Source organism: Melopsittacus undulatus, chromosome 7 (genome assembly GCF_012275295.1).
Source record: "Melopsittacus undulatus isolate bMelUnd1 chromosome 7, bMelUnd1.mat.Z, whole genome shotgun sequence".
Lineage (NCBI taxonomy): Eukaryota > Metazoa > Chordata > Aves > Psittaciformes > Psittaculidae > Melopsittacus > Melopsittacus undulatus.
In genome coordinates, this window is record NC_047533.1 from 6210650 (window position 1) to 6230654 (window position 20005).

Genomic DNA, 20005 nt, shown 5'->3' on the forward strand with positions numbered 1-20005 from the left:
TTTTCTCCTCTGTCCCTCTTTCTTCCCCCTTTTTCCCTTCTTATCATCAGTGAAGGAAGACTGAAATCGGTAACTGTGGCTTTGTCCATTTGCTGATCCAGTTTTAAACTGGTGGCACATCACCCTGAACTCCCTTTGCTACACCCAGCACTTGTCACACAGTGCAGAGGCATGCCTGCCTTCTGGAGCAAGCCTTACCTTCATACAGCAGTGAAGTCCCTCTGTTCCTGTACTGTGAGGAACTTTCACCCTTTCAGCTATGGCTTGTTCTACCTCTAGCAGCTGTTTCCTCAGCTCATTCCTGACTTACCCTGATGCTGCTTCTCCCTGCTGAAGTGCTCTTCCTTGTCCTGCAGCATCATGCATCGTTTTCCACAAGTAGCAGCAACTGTTTCCTACTTTTCACTAGAACATGGATTAATTCTCTCAGAACACCTTCTTTGCCTGTTGAAGATACCACCTCAAAACCCACCTCAGGCTTTGTCTGCAAGCTGCAAACAGCAGCACCTTGCTGTGAGCACCAGTTTCCTCCATGCCAGAGAACAAACCCCAGTCCTCTGCCCAGCCACCTCAGTAGCATGAACTTCACTCACCCTCTCACAGAGCAGCCACACTCTGTAATCAATCAACAGTGTTTGCTCAGGGATTACCAGGATGCAGCCAGCTTTCTGTCAGCCATTTATTACATGCAGTCTCCAGCTGTACAAACTGTAGTTTTAGCATCTTCAACAGTCCAAAGCCTGTCCCAGAACACCCAAAAAGATGGGGAACAACACACAGGTGATGAGTATTGCATCTGCAGTGTTTACACACAGAGTAAACCTCGTATTTAAGTAGTTCAGTGAAGATGGCTGGAAAGGAATTAAATCTGGCACAGGTTTAAGTCACAGGAGGTCCAAGAGAAGTGGCTCAAGCTGTCAATGTCTTGTATGTGCTGAGCAGCCCCAGGAAGTGCACTCCTTGCTGCAGCCCTCCCCTGCTTCAGCCCTGGTGAAGCAGGTCATGACTGCTGGGAGCCAGCTCATGCAGGTAGTGGTGTGGAAGAGACTGTGCTGGTGTAGCACACGCTGTGTTTGAAGCCACCAAACAGGACACACTCCAGCTTGATCCAATGAGGACAACATCCTCTTGTGAAGCAGGTCCTGTATGGGAACGCTCTGAAATGCTCAGCAGTGCTGCAGCACCTCCCAAACACTGTCCCCTCTGTCGTCTCAATTCTCACAGAAGCCTCCTGGCATCCAGGCAGTGGCTGCTCCCAGTTTTCCAGTGAGGAAGGCAAGGACAGCTACTCACGGTCACTGTCACTATCGCTGTCACTGTCGCTGTCTAACTGGATGCTCTCCAATGTCTTCCTGCATGTGTAAAACAGTTCAGTGATCAGTGACATTTTGTCACTTCTGCTTGAAAGGACAGATGTAAAACGTAGGGTAAACCCCCTCCAAAAAGAACATTATGGGCTGTCTGACACCTACTGTCCTCAAAGGACAGGTCTACCCAGCATTTAGTGGAAGCACACTCCCTTTGGAAAAGCCACTTCAGTTACCCTAGAAGTGATGGGTCAGCTTCTCAAGGATGCTGAACTTCTGTTTATTCATTCCCTTGGACCAGACCTGTGGTCCCTCAAGGCTAAACCCAGCAACTGAGCTTGGCTGCAGCAGGTTGCAATGAACAGTGATGCCTGGTGAGATGGACTGAAGATTAACCATGGCCCTCAGAACCTGTGAGCTACGTGCAGGCCCATCCTGAGCCCATTCCCTGCTTTTACTAGCCTGCAACCAGTATCTTTTAGGTAGCCAGACCCAGCTGTGAAAAGGTTCTGGGAAAGAAAGGTGTATAATGCTAACCCCATTCCTTCTAGGAGGGATGGATGGTGTGGAATCAAAAGCAGTGACCATTTTGGGACTGTGAATCAACCAGAGTCTACACATAAGCTACTTCTGTGCCACCTTTCCACAGGAATTACCCCTCCAACACCCTGCTATACCCCTTCAGCAGTAACATGAAATACTTAAACTTACTTCTGCTTTTCAGAGAGTTCAAACTCCTTCTCTGTTCTGCTTTTAAGCCTTTGAGATGCAGGAAGGCCAAGGGATGCCGCCAGCTTTACCAGCTTAATCGCCTCATCTGGGCTATTGGTTTGTTTAGCACAGTTCCAGAACCCATCCAGCACCTGATCACTGCAAAAGCAAAGGCAAAGAGTGAGTGTTCACAGGGTCCCAGGTGAGGTGGCCATTGATTTACAGCACCCCTCTTTAGAGGGAAAGGTGACAGATCCTCACATCATTCAACCAGCCCAATTCTGCTCCTGCAGGAATTTCACCTGTCTTCACCCTGTACCAATGTGGTGCACTTGGGAACTCCTATCCCAGCAGAAAGCCTTTAACCCCAACCATGATACTCTATAATAGAAATGCAAGATCTCAGCCTCTACGTGAAATAGAACCTAAAAGTACTTACGTGGGAATCCTATTGATCTCCTGGAAACGCTCCATCATGTTCCTGTTCAAAAGAAACCAAAACAGTCACTAAAAAACCCTCACACACCATAAACCACAGGAAGAGACAGATACTGGATCTCCTGGATGAGACAAGCCCCTGCTGAGACACAGGCAAACTCAATGTCATGAAACAACCTTCCCCACAGATCTGAAACACCCCCCATGCTGTGTTTTCGCAGATGCAGTGTGTGCCAGCTACCAGCATTGATGGCTTTAACACAAAATATCTTAACTCTAACATTAGTGCCAGAGAAAATAGCAAGTGTAGCTGATGGGAAGCTTAAAGTATGATGTATTTTTAGAAGGGTACTTGCCAAACCTTTGTTTCAAATGGATCAGTGCAAAGAGAACATCTGTGTTTAACAGAAAACAGCTCAGAACCTTCAATTGGAAGCTAGTTATTTCAACCAGCATTTCAAGCTGAGAGCAGGCAGGACAGCAAATTCTAGTTCTAAATGTAGGTCTAATGAGGGTTCATTTTAATTAAAGATTTAATTAAACTCTGATTAATCTCTTGAGCAGTTTGAATTTCAAAGGGCTCTGGAAGTTATCAAATGGGAAGCTGCAGACAGTCAGCAAGGCTTAGTGAAGTGATAAACCCCACCTTGCCATAAGTAGCTGTGAGATGCTCTAAGCCAGCTGCTGCATTAACTTCTAACCCGTTTCTAAGACAGACAACTGTAACCTGGTGCCAAGAATGAACAATAAAGTTAAGGAACCCCCCCACACACACATTCCCAGCAGGATTTATCCCCTTTTTTGCCTGCACCAGCATTCAAGGCAATGGATTTTTGTGATTAAGCCTTGAGTTACAGGGTCAGCAACCAAATGCTCACAGCAGCATCACACGTACCAAGCATCCTGGGTCCTGCCAGCCCTGGCAAACAGGAGAGCAATGCAGCCCAGCGTGCTGCCTGTCCACTGTAACTGGACCTGCTCCTTCCCACTCTGCTCGTGCACAGCTTTGATGTCTTCAGCACACTTGGCAAACGCCTGCTGGATCTGTGGAAAGATTGTGCCATTATCCCAAACCCTCTGGAATTAACATCCCCTCTTCACTGCAATTCCTCTTACAGGTTTGTGGTTTAAATGTGTCCATTAACAAAGGTTATTCCTCACAAAAAGATGCTCACTTCAGCCCGCTCCAAGATGGCTTTGCAGGTACTTGAGGGCTCTGCAGTACATACAGGCCTTTAACCCCCCTCAGCTTGAGGTGCCAGTTACTGCAACAACATCTCTGGCACAAATCCCTGAATTTGCCACATGCTTCCAACAAGGATGTGGCTGGCTGGGCTGGATTGCTCTTCCAAACCCAGGTAAGGATGTGATCCTCTTCTGTGTTAATGGGAGGTTATTCCTGGAAGTTGAAGGCAATTCAAAGGGCTTAGCATGCCTGGATGAGCTCACATAGATCTGGAAATTTGGAATGGCATATGCACTGGAACTGTAACTAAAGCTGACCAGGAGAATAAATGAGCACTTAAGTACAGACTATATGCTGCACAAAGAAATGGAGAGAGAGCTCTAATCTTTCCACAGTCTCTTTACTGGTTTTGGCTGGAGAAGTGTTAATCTTCTTCACAGTAGTCAGTAGGGGGCTGTTTTGGACATATGCTGAAAACAGTGGTGATATGCAGGGATGTTTTAGTTACTGCTGAGCAGTGCTTCCACAGAGTAAAGGCTGGGGGTGCACAAGGAATTGGGAGTGGACACAACCAGGACAGCTGACCCCAACTGACCCAAGGGATATTCCACATCATATGGCATCATGCTCACCATATGAAGCTAAAGGAGGAAGAAGGACGGGAGGGATGTTCACACTGATGGTGTTTGTCTTCTTGAGTAACCATTACATGTGATGGAGCCCTGCTGTCCTGGGGATGGCTGAACTGCCTGCCTGCCCATGGGGAGTGGTGAATGAATCCCTTGTTCTGCATTGCTTGCTCAGAGACAGTTTTTGCTTTCCTCATCAAACTGTCTTTATCTCAACCCAGGAGTTTTTGCACTTTACCCTTATTCTCCCCACCATCCCACTGGGGAGGCAAGAACAAGTGGCTGTGTGGTGCTTTGCTGTATATGGGCTTAAACCACGACAGCTTCCTTACCTCATCAGGGTGCTGCTCCCTGCTCATCAAAGACAAGAGCTCTTCCAGCAGTTCTGGTCTCCTGCTAAACCCCATCTGTTTTATATCTGTTAGAGAAAGGCAACAGTTGGTATGTGTGGCTGATACCTCTGCTCCCAACTCCAGGTATTAAGCTCAGCCTAATAAATACCATTTTAGAAAGCATTCTCTGACTGAGCAGGTCCTGCGTTAGTTCCCTTTCCCCTCATTATCATGCCCTGAAGGTCCTGTGCATCAGGTACATGAACCAAAAGGATTTCCTCTGCCAACCTGCAGATTCCTGGGTGCCAGGCTGACTGCTCCCCTTGCTAACAGCATTCAAGGTGCCCAGCCAGCCCATGGCACAGAACAGGGAATGTAACAGCACATAGAGCACTGTCGATAATACGAAGCAGTTACAGGTCTTAAGTGGGAACACAGACCTGAACTGCTGCTGGATAGCGAGACCCATGACTCTCAGTGGCCAGACACCTTCACCACTGTCTGCTTCCTCTGAAGACCAAGTGGTGACTTGTATTCTTTTATAGAGCAAACCAAGTACTGAGACTTGACCCCATCTGCAGAGGGTCCAGATGATTAGAAACCATAAGCAAAGCAGTGCTATAAAATTCTACTTATAAAACTGTATCACACTGATTCTGCCTATAGAAATCCTGTGCTATTCTGCTTATAAATCTATGCTAATCATAAAAACCTGTTAAGAAAATAAAGCTTTAATTGTACTACAAATCAGTGCTGTCATCATTCTGCCCAGGATCCCTAAAGGAACCCGTCTGTCCCCTCTGGGTGACAATAAGGTACCTTCTGTGTGCTAAAGCCTGTATCTGCATTCTTGTCTCCTTAAGGGGTAAAGAACAGGTCAGTAGTTTAAATGAGTTAACCATGGGCTGCTGGTTAATGTGTTGCTCTCTGGTAAGCACTGTTTTCTGTGGGTGGATTTTTAGCAAAGAATGGCCATGTTCCCAAGTCAACAAGTGCCTATGTGGAGCTCGACATGAACCGAGAATGGAGAAGGATGTGGGTAAGGAGGCAAGAGTAAGGGTGCGAGCAAGATAAGAAGAAACTGGAATGTGCTAAGATACAAAACAGTGAACTGCTAGCAAGCTTTAAAGGTTAGGTTCCCATGCTCTTATTTGACCAACTGTATACTAGTTGCTGCGTGCTACAGGAATATGTATTGAATCATAATACACCAAGTTATTGCAAGTAGATGCAGGTAACAGTATAAAAAGGATAGACGCTTTGTAATAAATAGCTTGCCTGATCAGTTTTCCAAGACACTGACATTTAACTATGACACAGCCACACTGGTAGTCTCTCCAGGCCCAAACATGGGTTCTGCCTTTCTCTACCACAACAGCCCCACCACTGCACTAAGAAATAACATCCCTCATGCCAAAGCACCTGACGGTGGCTATTCTGAGCAGCAGGAAGTCCCCCAAGTACCTCCCACCGGGGGATAAAAGCTCCTGACTTGTATCAGGCAAGCTGCCTCCATAGCCATGTGGTTAACACTAACCTTCCCAGACTGAAGGGATCCTTTCCAAGCAGTTGGCTGCATCCAGTGCTTGAAGGAGTCCCAATATATTTTTGGGATTTGGATAGAAGACCTGATGAAGCAAGAGAATTGTTTCAGTAAGCTGTAACTGTTCCACTTCTCCACACCAAAGCTCTGAAGCTTACCCTGACACACACTTACCGAACAGGACATTTCTTTGTACCATTTCAACACGACATCAATTTGTTCCATCATGCACAACAAGGAGAAGAATTTTGACCTAGAGGAGGGGAGAAATGTTCTAATTCAGTTCGGATTAGCTCAACCAAACCATACAGAAGCATCAGCAAACAATGGTGTTCCTCTCAGGTTTGTATGTGGATCAGGAAGACCTCACTGTATCACTGCAATGCTCCATACAGTTAAATAAGCACAGCATTTTTATGAGAGGACATAACACTGACACTAGGCAGTTGGCAGGATTAACCAGAAGTTAGAGCACTGCATTTAAAACCTCAAAAGAACGCAATCTCCCCACCTGAATCTATCTCAAATACAGCCTCCAGTTAAGAGCCACTTGAAGAGGTGAACTAAACTAACCTTGTTACTTGTACAGGTTCACAATACACACTTGGGACCCTGACCCAATGCACTGACTAGGAAAATGTCCCTACACCAAGAAATTAAATTTCCCTTGGTTTATTTCCAGGCTAAATAAGGTGCAGTCGTCTCAATTATCCACCTCTGAAACTGCATCTTGCTTTCATGATCATTTTCACCAATTTCAAGGCCAGGTTGGACACAGGGGCTTGGAGCAAGCAGCTCCAATGGAAGGTTTCCCTGCCCATGGCAGGGGGTTGGAACTGGATGAGCTTTAAGGCTCCTTCCAACACAAACCATTCAGTGATTCTTACGATGACCCTATCAATTTACAGGAGCATCTCTGGTTCCAGTGCCTTAACAGGTTTCTCTTCAAATCAGCATGCTCCAGGTACTTATGTTCAGTGACTGCAGCACTTAATGACACTGGTGGAGATACTTTAGATGCCATGATTACAGTATCAAATTGTGGGACTACATGGGAATTTCATGCCTAAATACACCTGCTGTGCTGCAACTTCTCTCAACACCACCATGCAGAGAGCTAGGTCTGACCTGTATGCTGTTTTGGTGTTACCTCCTAAGCTGCCATCTTAAGTGGACAACAGGACTGAAGAAACCACAACTGGTCGGTATAGTTGTTGGTTATTGAGCTAAACTGATGCTTCAAGGCAGTACCTAAGATAAACCCTAAGCTATCACTGTTCTTAAGAGGGACCTAATTCCCAAACTGCACATACAATAACCAGTGTTCACCAAAGCACTCTCTGCAATGTTTGAATCCTGGTTTGTATTCGAACGGACACCACTACACAAGACTCGCTATCAGCTGCACTTCACTCACCAGTAGATATTTAACTGCTCCATGCTCAAGAATTTCCAGTTATCTCCCTTCTCCATGGCCTTGTTTAACCGATAGGCAAGCTTGATGTCCTTAAGATCACAGCACTGTAATGAAACAGTTTGATTCTGGTTACAAATCCAATACTTAATACATCCCTCTGAGACTTGTGAAGTATGAAGAGTAATGAGCTGATGGCAAACATTTCTAACAGGATGAATGCAATGACTGCCCAGAATTCTGTTTAACTGAGACAAATGTGTGGCTGTCCCAGTGGGTGAAAGCTTTCTGACTTAAACTGACACCTTCTGGTGCTGAGACTGTTCAACTGCTGCAGTATCACTAGAACAGGAGGAAGGGCACAGTGGACAAAGACTTATGTAGCCATTTCCAACAAGAGACACATCTCACAAGCATGCAAGTTACCAGAGTAGCAGGTATCGAGCAAAGAACTGCAGAATCATGCAGGTAAGTTACAGGAGCTGATGAGCACAGGTGAAAAAGGGAGATACTGAGAGCTAGATCTCGTATGACAGACTGGAAAACTCACAGGCAAGTCTTAGCTGGAGGGCTCAAAGGAATTCTGACTGCAGCGACAAGGCACTTACCACTTGCATTGCAGTGTTAAAAAAGTTGGCTGAAAGGAAGAAAACGGAATCTGTGAGCTTCCAACTTTGAATGACACAAACAGCAGCTCATTAACCCAGCCTCCCACAGGACAGGCAACACATTCACTTAGAAAGCTAATTTGTAGCTCTGCTTGGTGAAGACTTCATATGTAAAGACTCTGGTGTGGCCTGAGTTTTGCTAGCCAGTGTTGTGAGGCAACTGTAGTGCATGCCTTTGGATACAGATTTAAGCAGAGGGTCTGTTTGACTTTAGGTTTACAAAAGCTACATCCTCTTGTTTGCTGCAAGACAGCATTATATGCCTAACATACAGGCTACAAAAAAGGCAGCCACATCACTGACCTTCTCCATTTCCTCCAGTGGAAAAGAGCATGTGCTGCTCATGGACATCTGGAACATCCCAGAGCTGCCCCAGAACACACAACTGCCCCCTGAAAATGTCTCTTTCCCATTTCATGACACTGGTTTCTGTCAGTGACATTGCAAAGCAGCACAGAGACTGATGCTGCTTGAGGGAGGCAAAGAAAGCTACAGTGGAAGAACAGAAATTATCCTGCCCAGCATCTCATTCCATTTGTGTGGTGAGAATCTTGAATAGGAAACAAGAACACTGGATGCTAGAGACTGAAACAATGGCTGCCTGTGGGTATCAAAATGGGGGCAACTTACTTAAAGCCATTAGGTACAATACACCCCCCTTTCCCTTGCAAGATGTAATAAATTAACTTAATGCAAGCTTAATCAATGCAGATAGCGAGATAATATTGAAGTCCCTACCGTCATCAGGGTCCTGAGCAGTGAAGCTCCTCTTTTCAACATCATCTAGCACCTCAGAGATGATACCTGACGGATGAAGTTCAACTGTGGAACAAGAGACAAGCAACATCATATCTCAGTTGTGCCAGACACTGCATCAATGAAGAGCATCAGCCTGCAAATGTAATATGGAACTAGGAACAAGCAACATCACTTCAAACAAGTGTCATGATTCTCATGGTGCTCCACATTAGCTGCAATTTTATTTGCTCCAAAATTTGCTCTACTATTGCTAGATTTCCACAGCATAATAGGGCATCAAAGCATGTGTTGTAGTCAGATCCAGCCTCCTCAGAGACCAAGCAACATCTGTAGCTTTAGCAATTTGTGGCCACAAAAGGAAACAGGCTCTTTCCAGAGCTGTCTAAGACTAAAGAGAAGGACTCTTCCCTCTCTGTAAGGTTATAAAATCATAAAATCATAGAATAGTTTAGGTTGGAAGGGACCTTCAAAGTTCATCTAGTTCAAATCCCCTCTGATGAGCAGCATTACGACCCTCTATAGCTTCTTCACCCAAGTAGAATCAGACTGCATGGGTAACACTGGGATTGCAAGGATAGGAAGTTGCCTTGTCACCTATAAATCAACAGCCTTCACCCATCATATCTGGAAAGCATTTAAAGCAGATCTTTAACAGGACATGTTCATGAACTAGTTGACAATGCACGTACCGCCTCTATAAAACATGAAGAGAAGATGCTCATACGTCGCAAGGCTAGGCTCTGGAAAGCAAAAACACTGAAGTTACTTCAACATTCTTGGCTAAGCTTTATGCCTAAGCAGCATGCATAAATTTACTGTAATTTCTACAGTACTACAATAAGGACCCAGCTGATGAAGACCCTATGGGCCACAATACACCTTAAGTAGCTAGAAGTAAATGTCATTATAAACATGCTCCTAACTACAGCACCAAAATGCTTCATTATTTGACCTAAGAGGCTAAGTGCACCCACTGTATTGCAACTGCTAATCAGTAAGGACTGAAGATGATGATTCAGTTTGAAATCCACAGGCACTGGCTTCCTGAGTGGCCACAGCTTAGTACTTATCTTTGTATCTCAGTTCTCTTGCACAAGGAAACAAATAGTGAAGTTGAGAACACAGGGAGAAATGCTTCTTCCACACTTTCTCCCTGCAACTAGGAATCACTGTAACTTATATCAACTATTCTGGAGGTGGCATTGGAATGTAATAACCATCCTGGTTCTCTTACCTATATCAAGTGCTTCCATTTCCTTTATTACCAATAACGACATGTTTCTGCCTAGACCACCACATCTTCTCAGGGTCTTCAGGACAGCATTAAAAGTTAGCAGATTTGGCTGCACTTCCTGTTGAGCCATGTGATTCAGGAAGTCCTTAAAGAAGAATCCCCAAATCCTTAGTGCTTTGCATGCTATAGGTCACAGTTCAGCTGACAGGTATACACTCATTTCCTCAAGCTAATCTTTCTCACCCCCTTCAAGTGAAAGTACTCCCTTAATAAATGATCAAGTGGAATCAATCTAATTTTTAATTAATTTAACCAAAAATCAAGAATATAAAATTACATCAGATCAGGCCTTGGAGATTTGTGTGTCATCAAGGAAATTCTTAAACTTACAAACTGTTTTTCCTTACTGATGTTATGGCATTAAAACTGGAGGCTCTCATGTTACCCCTCAAAATTCCACCTCCATCTCAACCACCACGAATTACAATTCCAAGAGGTTTTATCTCAACTGTTTTGTTTGGTTTTATCTCCCAGCGTAATTTCCCCATTGCTTTCTGTCCAGGCAGTTCTTGGATCAGGTATGTTATCACAAGGCAAACCATTCTGCAAGGGTAAGGTTGGATTTTGCACATTTTCCACTCCTCAATAGCTAGTTCCTATGTTTAAATGAGTGGACTTCATTTGCAGCAGACATCAGTATCTTTGTACAAAGCTCTTGGTTTTAGTACTCTTAACTGCAAAATTCTACTGATAGAGCAGACCCAGCCCCTACACTCTCACCCCTTTCCCACCCCTTTTGCTCTTCTGCCTTACCTTGGCTAACTCCCATTTTTCCGAGAACCTGTCCTTCAGGTGCGGGACTGCTGAAATCAGTGCGTTGAAGGTGTGCACATCAGCTGGGAAGTGTAAGATGATTCATTTTAGCTGACAGTTATATTCTACAGAGAACAGCTGGTGCTGACATGGCTCAGTTTTTGGCGAAGTCTCATGCAAACCTGGTTCCAGAGAGCCAGCCACATGCCAGCTGCACTGGAACAAACAGCTTGCATTCAGCTCCCATGATCCAGCTGAGGTCCGTACCCCTGCGCCAATCATCACTGCCATGAAGCAAACACTCATGTACCCACCAGCGGGTTCCTGTTACTTAGAAGACTACAAAGTAAAACAGACACTTACCCTTGTGTCTTTCATTCAGCAAGTCTATGTACATGTCATAAGCTTTAACAAAGGCCCCATGCTGCAAAAAAACCAACAAAAATAGAGTCTCTGTGACTGTGTGAGATTCCACAAGCTGAAAAAAGCCCTCCCACCACTGAAGGATAACTTTACCTTCACCATCCCACGGATCATTGTGCAATAGGAGTGTGCATTCCTCTCTGGCATTATCTTGAATATCCTTTCAGCATTGTTGTTCTCCCTAGAATCAAGGAACAAGCTGAATGGTTAAAGAATTCAATAAAGGATACCTTTAGAAAAAGGATTCAGCACGCAAAACACAAAGTAATGGGCTGTACACCCAAGGCCTCACATTCAAATATATTACTTGTGATACTTCGAGCTAGTCTACAATCACTTATTCAATCTCCATCAGTACTTTAAAAGGTTAGAGATGTATATAGCAAGTAATATCCGCCAGTATGGGCTGCCAAAATGTGTTGGAAGTCTGTTTTATAACAATGCATGTGCACAAACCACTGAATATGGGAATATTGGTATTATTTTCTATACCTCCATCTAGGGCCAGATGACTGTAAACCTCTTTGGAATTGTCTCTTTGGAGCCTTCTGTTCTGAAGCGTTCACCTGGAGAGATTTTGGCAGAAATAAGTTTCTTAGAGGTCAAAGTTACAATTCAACATCAAATGCTGTGATTTGGGAACAACACAGGTTATAATTCTCAGGAAGCAGTAATTAGATTAATATTTATGTTATTAAACACACTAAAAGGTAAATTGTAAGTATTTGTGGAGTTGGTAGGAATCACTAGACTATAGTAAATACTCTGCAACTCTCTTTCTCCCTCAACAGTCTTCCTAGGGACATATTGTGCAATACATCTACTACTGCACCCTGTGACCTGATGCTTTTAAGACTACATCAGGAGCCTAAACTTCACTGAAATCTAGTTAATGTGGTTCAGACTGGAAGAAAATTAACTTGTGATCTGCACTAGAGGTCTTCTTTGCAGACAACTATAAAAACAAGTACAGCAGGACTAAGCCAAGACAGGGTTCCAGTCACTAAGTTCAGCTTTATGGAAACTACTTTTGCTATGAGGTCAAACACTGGATTTTTATAACTGCTGTATCTCTTGAGAATGTTGACTGCATCTGATCCACCCCATCTCCCAGGCAGGTAATCACAGGACAAAAATCCTGACATCACCTTGATACACTCCCATTATGTATGAAAGAAATAAACAACTAGAGATCAACAGGTTTTTTATACCTCTGGTTCTTCCAAATCCTCTTTTACTTCTTCCTTTTTCGCTTCTTCCTCTTTCTCCTGTGTAGATTCCCCATCTCCATAGAAGCATAACAAATCTAAAAGGCTGTTTGTGGTCTCTAGAGATATGGGAGTACCTGTAGAAAATGAGGAGCAGTCACAGAGAAAGTAAAGAACAAACCATTCTACAGCTGTATCAGAAAACTTCTGAACACCCAGTTACACCACTTTGCTCTCTTTCAACACAAAGGCGCTGCCTACCAAGTGTGACACCAGTACTTCCACAAACCCATTCACAGCAGAAGGTAACACTGAACTACAGTATCTGAAAAGAGTAGTTTTCCTGACCAAGTGGGAGAGGGAAGCAGCAGCTGAAACTGTGAAACAGCATATACCCAACAGAGCATCTGAAATTTCCAGTGCTTTTCATAACTACTCATAGGATACACCCTACTCTGAAGACCACTTTGTGTGTTCTGCTCCTCTATGAAACAGATTTAAAACCAATCAAAACAAGAGCTATTTGATTGAATCATCTCCTTTCCACCTTTTAGTGGATATGAGGCCTCCTTCCCAGTCAGCCTTCCTCCTTCAGAGGCTAGTGGCAGTTACAGTTTTCTATTGTCTTCTCCTCATTGACTGTTACAAAGATAAGGTCCAAATTAAGGAATAGCAGCAAAGTGCTCAGCACAGATGCAGCTTACACCAACCAACAGGCTACTGCACAAGGCTGCACAGGGCACTTGAAGGCTGAATGATACCACTCAGTCACAGAACATCTGCCCGTAACAGGCCTTGCTCTGCTACATCACAACTCTTTTACTTTGGAAGAGAAGGATTAAACTCCACACCATATCATCTGTTTCTTGATCAGAAATCAATTCTTCTCCTTACCACCAAAATGACATGTCAGACATGCAGCAGAAGGCTCAGTGATTCTGGAGAACCACTTCACCAGATTAGTTGGTTGTGAGGGGCAGCAATGTAGTCATGGAACTGTCTCCATAGCCTGTGCCAGCTACTAAGGTATTTTCGGTACAACTGAAGTAGAACTCCACCACAGAATCTGGCAGCTGAACACACACCTGCTTGTACAAGCTGATCAAACAGGTCCACAGATTCCTTCACCCTTCTGAGGTGGATACGCTCTTTTAGAGCTTCCTCACTCACTCCTTCAATCTGAGGTGTCAGAATCTCAGGCACAAAGCACTGAAAGTAAAGAGTGCAAGTTAGACACGAGCTCAAACCTTCTCTAAATCACTGCTAAAATAACTAATCAAATACAGAACCACAGCGTGGTTTAGGATGGAAAGACATTAGAGATCATCTAGTTCCAACCCCCTGCCATGGACAGGAACACCTTACACTGCCCTGGTTGATCAAAGGCCTTACTCCTACTCAATACCCTTACTCTTCACCCAAGACACTGGTTTGATAATCTCTCAACCCTCCCAGCCCAACAAAAGCAGTGCTTTTGGTGATGAAAGAGCTCACACCCTGATCTCTCACCTTCATGCTAGTAAGTCAACATAAAATCACAGAATGGTCTGAGCTGGAAAGGTCCTTAAGATCATCCAGTTCCAACCCTCTGCAATGGGCAGGGACACCTCACACTAGACCACGTTGCCCAAGGCTCTGTCCAACCTGGCCATAAACACTGCCAGGGATGGAGCATTCACCACTTCTCTGGGCAAGCTGTTCCACCGTCTCACCACCCTCATAGTAAAGAACTTCTTCCTTATATCTAACCTGAACTTCCCCTGTTTAAGTTTGAACCCATCACCCCTTGTCCTATTGCTACATTCCCTGATGAAGAGTCCCTCTCTCTGGTAGCCTCAAAGGTCCCCTTCAGATACTGGAACGCTGCTCTGACGTCTCCACGCAGCCTTCTCTTCTCTAAACATTTATTTTCTTACTTTTATCTAAAGAACCTGATATGAGATTGAACTCCTAAGGAAAAACATTCATTTCAGAAACATAATGGAAACGCAGTAATGCCTTCACAGCTGTCTGCAAAACACCTAACAAAATAATCACAGAATCCCAAGGGTTGAAGGGACCTCAAAAGATCATCTAGTCCAACCCCCCTGCAAGAGCAGGGTAACCTAGAGTACATCACACAGGAACTTGTCCAGGCGGGCCTTGAATATCTCCAACGTAGGAGACTCCACAACCCCCCTGGGCAACCTGTTCCAGTGCTCTGTCACTCTTACAGTAACGAAGTTCTTATAATCCTTTTATGTTAGTTCTGGACCAGACAGTTGATTTCACTACCTGACAAAGCACAGCCACAATGAAAATTAAAACCAAAATGCTTACTGTTACGGGAGGCTCTCCAGAAATCTTGTCAAAATACTGAGGAAACTGTTGAATAATGAATCTTGCAGCATTTTTCCCAGACTCCTTTGACAATGCAAACAGCCGCTGCACAGGAATGAGAGAGAACAAGAGGAAGAAATAGGTCATTAAAACATCTTCCATAACATTGAGCATTCTGACAGAATCAAAACTGAATTCCTGTTTCATTTTCAACTGTCAGTAAAAACATAGGCCCAAGACAGTGTTCCAGAGAAGAGTTCTGGTATTAATGCCAATATAAGAATGTCTGTTCTTTAATGAGACTGTCATTTACTTCCTTGTTACTTAGTCAAGATACAGAGTTCTGTACCAGGCATATGAAACGCTGCACTACTGCCTCAAGCTGAAGAGCTCTCTTTTTAGAGTTATGGCACTTGGGTATTTCTCTCCCTGGCTTTCATTTCCAAGAGCATCATCTGATTCCAATTTTCCTCTTTTCCTCAAGTTTTAAAGCCCATTTCTTTTCAAACTCTTCACATTTGATGGCTGCCTTCTGTCTTCTCAATGGCTTCATCTCCGATATGCAGAACTGAAGCCCTCTGGTAGCCACATCATTGATTTGCAATGATGTACCTCAGCTCCCAGTCTTCTCTCATTACACTTAAATTAACATCACATACAGCAATTCCTTCTTGCCCTCATTTGCAGTTCTGCTTTCTCCCACCTCAGTTTCATGCTCTTTAATCTCAGGCAAAGGTAACATCAGGGGAAGACTTTCCCTTCTTTATTATCGTATTGACACTTCTATTTGCATAAGCCTAAGTTAACAAATAGCTGTGCTCTGTGGTACAATTAAAATTCCTGGGGCTGGGCCAGGACTGTAAACTAGTAGCATGTACTCTACGTAGTAACACACACACACACACACACACACAAATGATCTTATCTGTTTGAAGTCATATATTTAATATAACTGTAAGCACAAAATCTCAGCACTTGGAACACCACAAATTCATAGTCTGTAAACACAAGTTTTAATGTCTCACCTACAGAATTGCTGTTCTCAGAACATGGAGAAACAGAACTCAGCAGGTAAGCCACTAACTTGCAAGAATGTTAACAGAGGTGTGTCAAGTGGAAGGACCCTGCATGGGCGGCAAAACAGCACTTTGTGTGTACAGGGTGGATTTCTCTAGCATGCAGAGTAATGCTCCCATTACTATGCATTCAGAAATACACATAGGAGAAAAGAAATCTGATGGCTTTTCTTTTGTAACTTGCTGAAGCCCAGATGAAGGGGATCAAGGGGGATGCTATCAAAGATATGAAAGCAAATACTTACAAAATTGGCTGCATTTTTTGGCATAAGGTAAGGGTCATCTGGGAACATATAATGAGCAGCAGTAGGATCCTGCAGAAAGTAAAACCCAAGGATTGAAATGTTTAGTTATGTACACATTGACACTGTGGGTATATCATACTGCCTCATGGAATTTAGGACATAATCACCACCTGATGCCTACTTTACCAAAGGTCCCTAGTTCAAAAGGGTTTAGCCTGTTTGGAAAGAGCTTAAAAACCATCAACATTATACACACACACACAGAGGCTAACACAGTGACAGCAGAAGGGTCCTTATTATAATATAGCAAGCAGCAAACGCCCTGCACACCAAGGAGAAACCCAATTGTAACAGCCCTGGGGGAGCTGAAGGAATTTGCAGGATTAGATTCAACTTCCAGGATTCAAGCCAAACAGGATGGCATCACAGCATTTACAGATGTTGACTAGACACTCATTGCTCTTTGCAAGGCTTACTTTCTGGACTGAGACTGGGAAGAGGCAATCTGGGTTCGCAAGCTGAACTAGTAAAGGAACTTGCTCCTGATGTTAGCAAAAGCCTTATCAAAGTATTCCAGCTTCCACTGGGAGCTGCAGCTCACTTAGCACTAAAATGAGGCTTTAAGGACACAGCAAAATGTGTTGAGCAAGTGAAACTCTGTAAAAAATGGATGTTAAAGTCCTATCTTTCATTTATGGACAAAGCAGAAGTAAGAGCCCCCAGAGTGCAAGGCTGTCACTTGAGATGGACAAATTGACCTATTTCCATGATCAAGGGAACTACTTACCCTTTTCACAGTGGAAGCCAATGTCTGAAGAACTGCCAGTTTATCCCTAAACATAAAGGAGCTTCAATTAATATTCAGTTGCAGATTTTGAATGTTATACATTACACTGTATGTAGAGCAAGCACAGGATTATTCATTTTCAATTCTGGGAAATAGGTTTTTGCTGCACCTAGAAAATACCACTTTTTACAAAGGGAGGAAAAACTCAGCTACTAAAATGGTCTCAGAACAACCACAGAAAAGACTTTGAGGAAAAACAGAAAAGCGTGCATGTTTCCTGTTACCACTCCTGCCCTTATATATGATTAAAAAAAGGAACATTGGGAAGGAACACAGAATAAATTCCCTGGAATGCTCCTCTCAGAGCTCTTAATCTCTAAGAGATGGATACAAGTCCCTCTCCAAGACAAGTCTTGGGAGGAAAACAAAACCCAACCAACCAAAACTAGATTTTGCAGGACTACTTAAGACTTTGCTCATGTTTAAAGTAAAGGCAAGGCCAATGAGAGCATTTTGGTGAAGGTGGTCTTATTTTAGGTTGATATTCAGACACCATTTGGTTATAAACTTAGTTTTGGCTGCAGTCATGCAAGTTCACCTTAAGCGCTTCCAAGAAAATAGCTTTTGTTCAGCTGCATCATTTCTAACGTGGATTTATTCAGGCAGCTATCAACAGTCAAGTTTATTTTGCTGAAGCACACCCACATGTTAACAGCCAAACTAACCTGATTTTACAGATTTCTACCAAGATCTTTTACAAGGCAACAGAACAACGCTTAAAAATACAGTTCTTACAACTGTTTTAAAAAAAAAAGGTCAGGAATGGAGTGTACAAGAGTATTCCCTGATGGAATATTCCCAGAGCTCCCAGGCAGCAGGGAGAGACATTAAATCCAGGAATACAGAAGCTGAATCTTCATGTTCAGCTTTGGCAGACAGACTACATTTGGCTGTCTAACAATGACCTTCTTCTAGGTCAAGAGAATTCCAGCAGTAATCACTCACCAGGTTTTCCTTCGGGGGAGCACAATTTCTTCCTGGGCAACTACAAAAAACAATATTAAAATTATTATTAGACCAACAGATGGCCCAAAATATCATGAAAATCTATTTAAGTTGATCCAGCTCAAAGTACTAAGCAAGTAATTTAAAGACACAGTTTAATGTAAGTCACAATTCACTGCAATGGCAGTAGAAAAGGCATCTGAACAGGTCAGTAAAGTGCCCTTTTGAGTTTCTGCTCCGGCTGCTCAGTTACTTTCACCCCAAGATCAATTTTCCCAGGTTTTCGCAAAGAAAGAAAGACAACAAAACCACAATGAATAAGCCAGAGGTTGTTAGCAAAGCATCTTAGCAAATTCATTCAGAGGAACATGTGGAACCTCCTGATTACAACCCACAGAGTCAGGGCCTGCAGAGGCACTTTTCCCACTGCTCTGTGTAAACACTTCCACAAGCTGTTAGTGACTGGCAGAAACTTGATCACACGTGCGGCATGGCTCTGAGCAACTCAGCTCACTCTGCTCACAAAACTCAAGAGCAGAAATACAGGAAGGAATACAAAGAAGCAGCAAGCTCTTGAAGAAAACTGTCAGGATCAAGGTGGAAAACCCCTTTTTTATTTCATAGTTTATTCCCTTTCAAAGGGTAACTGGATAACTCATGGAAGTGGACAACTTGGTTCATGTTCCTGCAGCAGAGAGAGCTTTGGTGATCAAGGTAAGCCAGGAAATCTCTGCACAATGAAGACACAGGAAAGAAAATCTGTGAAGGGGAAATAGGGTATTCCATTCACATCTTATCTCCAGACACACTGTTAAAAAAGCATATGCAAGAAATTAGTAATGAAGACATCATACCTTCTGCATTGTCTGCAGTCTTCCCAAGAGCTGTACTGCTAGAAGAACACCTAGAAAAGAAGCAGAGTCTCTAGCTACTCCTGTACGTCACAGAAACTTATGAGGTATGATTTTACATGTTATATTTTGCCTGCAGAGTAGCCAGTGGAGTGGGACGTTTTTGTTTGAAGCATACAATGAAAGCAACCTCCCCTCTTCACCTGCTTTTTCATACAATCATAGACTCAACAAGGGTGGAAAAGACCTTTATGATGACCAAGTCCAACTGTTACCCCTGTAATGCCAAGGCCACCACTAACCCATGGCACTGAGGGCCTCATCTACACGGTTTTTGAACACACTTGTGCTCCAGCTCCACTGCCCTTCTGTGGCCCCATTCCAGCACCTCAATGTCTATCCTGGAGTGAGGAGTCCAGAACTGAACACAGGATTCGAGGTGCGGCCTCACCAGTGCCCAGTACAGGGGGATGGTCACTGCCCTGGCCCTGCTGCCACACTGGTGCTGATACAGACCACGATGCTGTTCGCTTCTTGGCTGCCTGGGTACACGCAGCTCATGTTCAGCTCCGTCAATCACCGAGATTCAGCTCTAGGCAGCACTTAACCGCTCAAAATCACCCCCGGAGCGGCTCCGAGAGCCTGAGCCCACCAGAGAGAAAAGCCCTGAAGAGGGATTCCCCCTAAAGCCACGCCATGACACCAAGCCCACGCTGCCACCAGCCTCAGCCACCACCGCGCATGCGCAGCCTCTCACGCCTCACCTCCCCTATCTACCACCCCTCCTCCGGTGTCCCCGCTGCCCAGATGCTCTTCCCTTCCCTCCGCTGCCGGACCCTTACCGGTAGCACTCTTTCCTCCAGCCCAGCACGCAGCACCGCCGGCTCAGCGATAACATTCGCTGCCAAGAACTACCACCCATCCTCCGGGCCGCCATGCCCGCTCTCCCGCACTGCCTTCCGGGAAGCTGGGCGATACCATTGCCGCGGTGCCGGGGAGAGGCCACCCCTCCGCGACAGTGGTATCTCCCGGCCTCGCTTGCCCCCGCCCGCCGGGA

The 20005-nt window shown here is 44.3% G+C and overlaps 1 protein-coding gene and 1 non-coding gene across 2 annotated transcripts; both read right to left on the bottom strand.

Annotated features, from left to right (window-relative positions):
* Positions 1–665: 665 nt before the first annotated feature.
* PTCD3 (pentatricopeptide repeat domain 3) lies at positions 666–19919 on the bottom strand. Its single transcript, XM_034064990.1, has 24 exons — positions 19791–19919; positions 18952–19001; positions 18098–18137; positions 17093–17138; positions 16306–16374; positions 14985–15089; positions 13751–13874; positions 12669–12802; positions 11950–12023; positions 11551–11638; positions 11398–11458; positions 11035–11117; positions 10222–10366; positions 9677–9727; positions 8967–9050; positions 8169–8197; positions 7564–7667; positions 6321–6399; positions 6141–6231; positions 4604–4689; positions 3352–3500; positions 2458–2499; positions 2019–2177; positions 666–1352 (listed from the first exon to the last, which is right to left on the bottom strand). Exons 1-24 carry the CDS (start codon positions 19883–19885, stop codon positions 1286–1288), a joined length of 2055 nt encoding a protein of 684 aa, XP_033920881.1. The 5' UTR covers positions 19886–19919; the 3' UTR covers positions 666–1285.
* Positions 11184–11325, bottom strand: LOC115946418 (small nucleolar RNA SNORD94). Its single transcript, XR_004080494.2, has one exon. It is a non-coding gene; the product is annotated as a small nucleolar RNA SNORD94 (small nucleolar RNA).
* Positions 19920–20005: the final 86 nt, after the last annotated feature.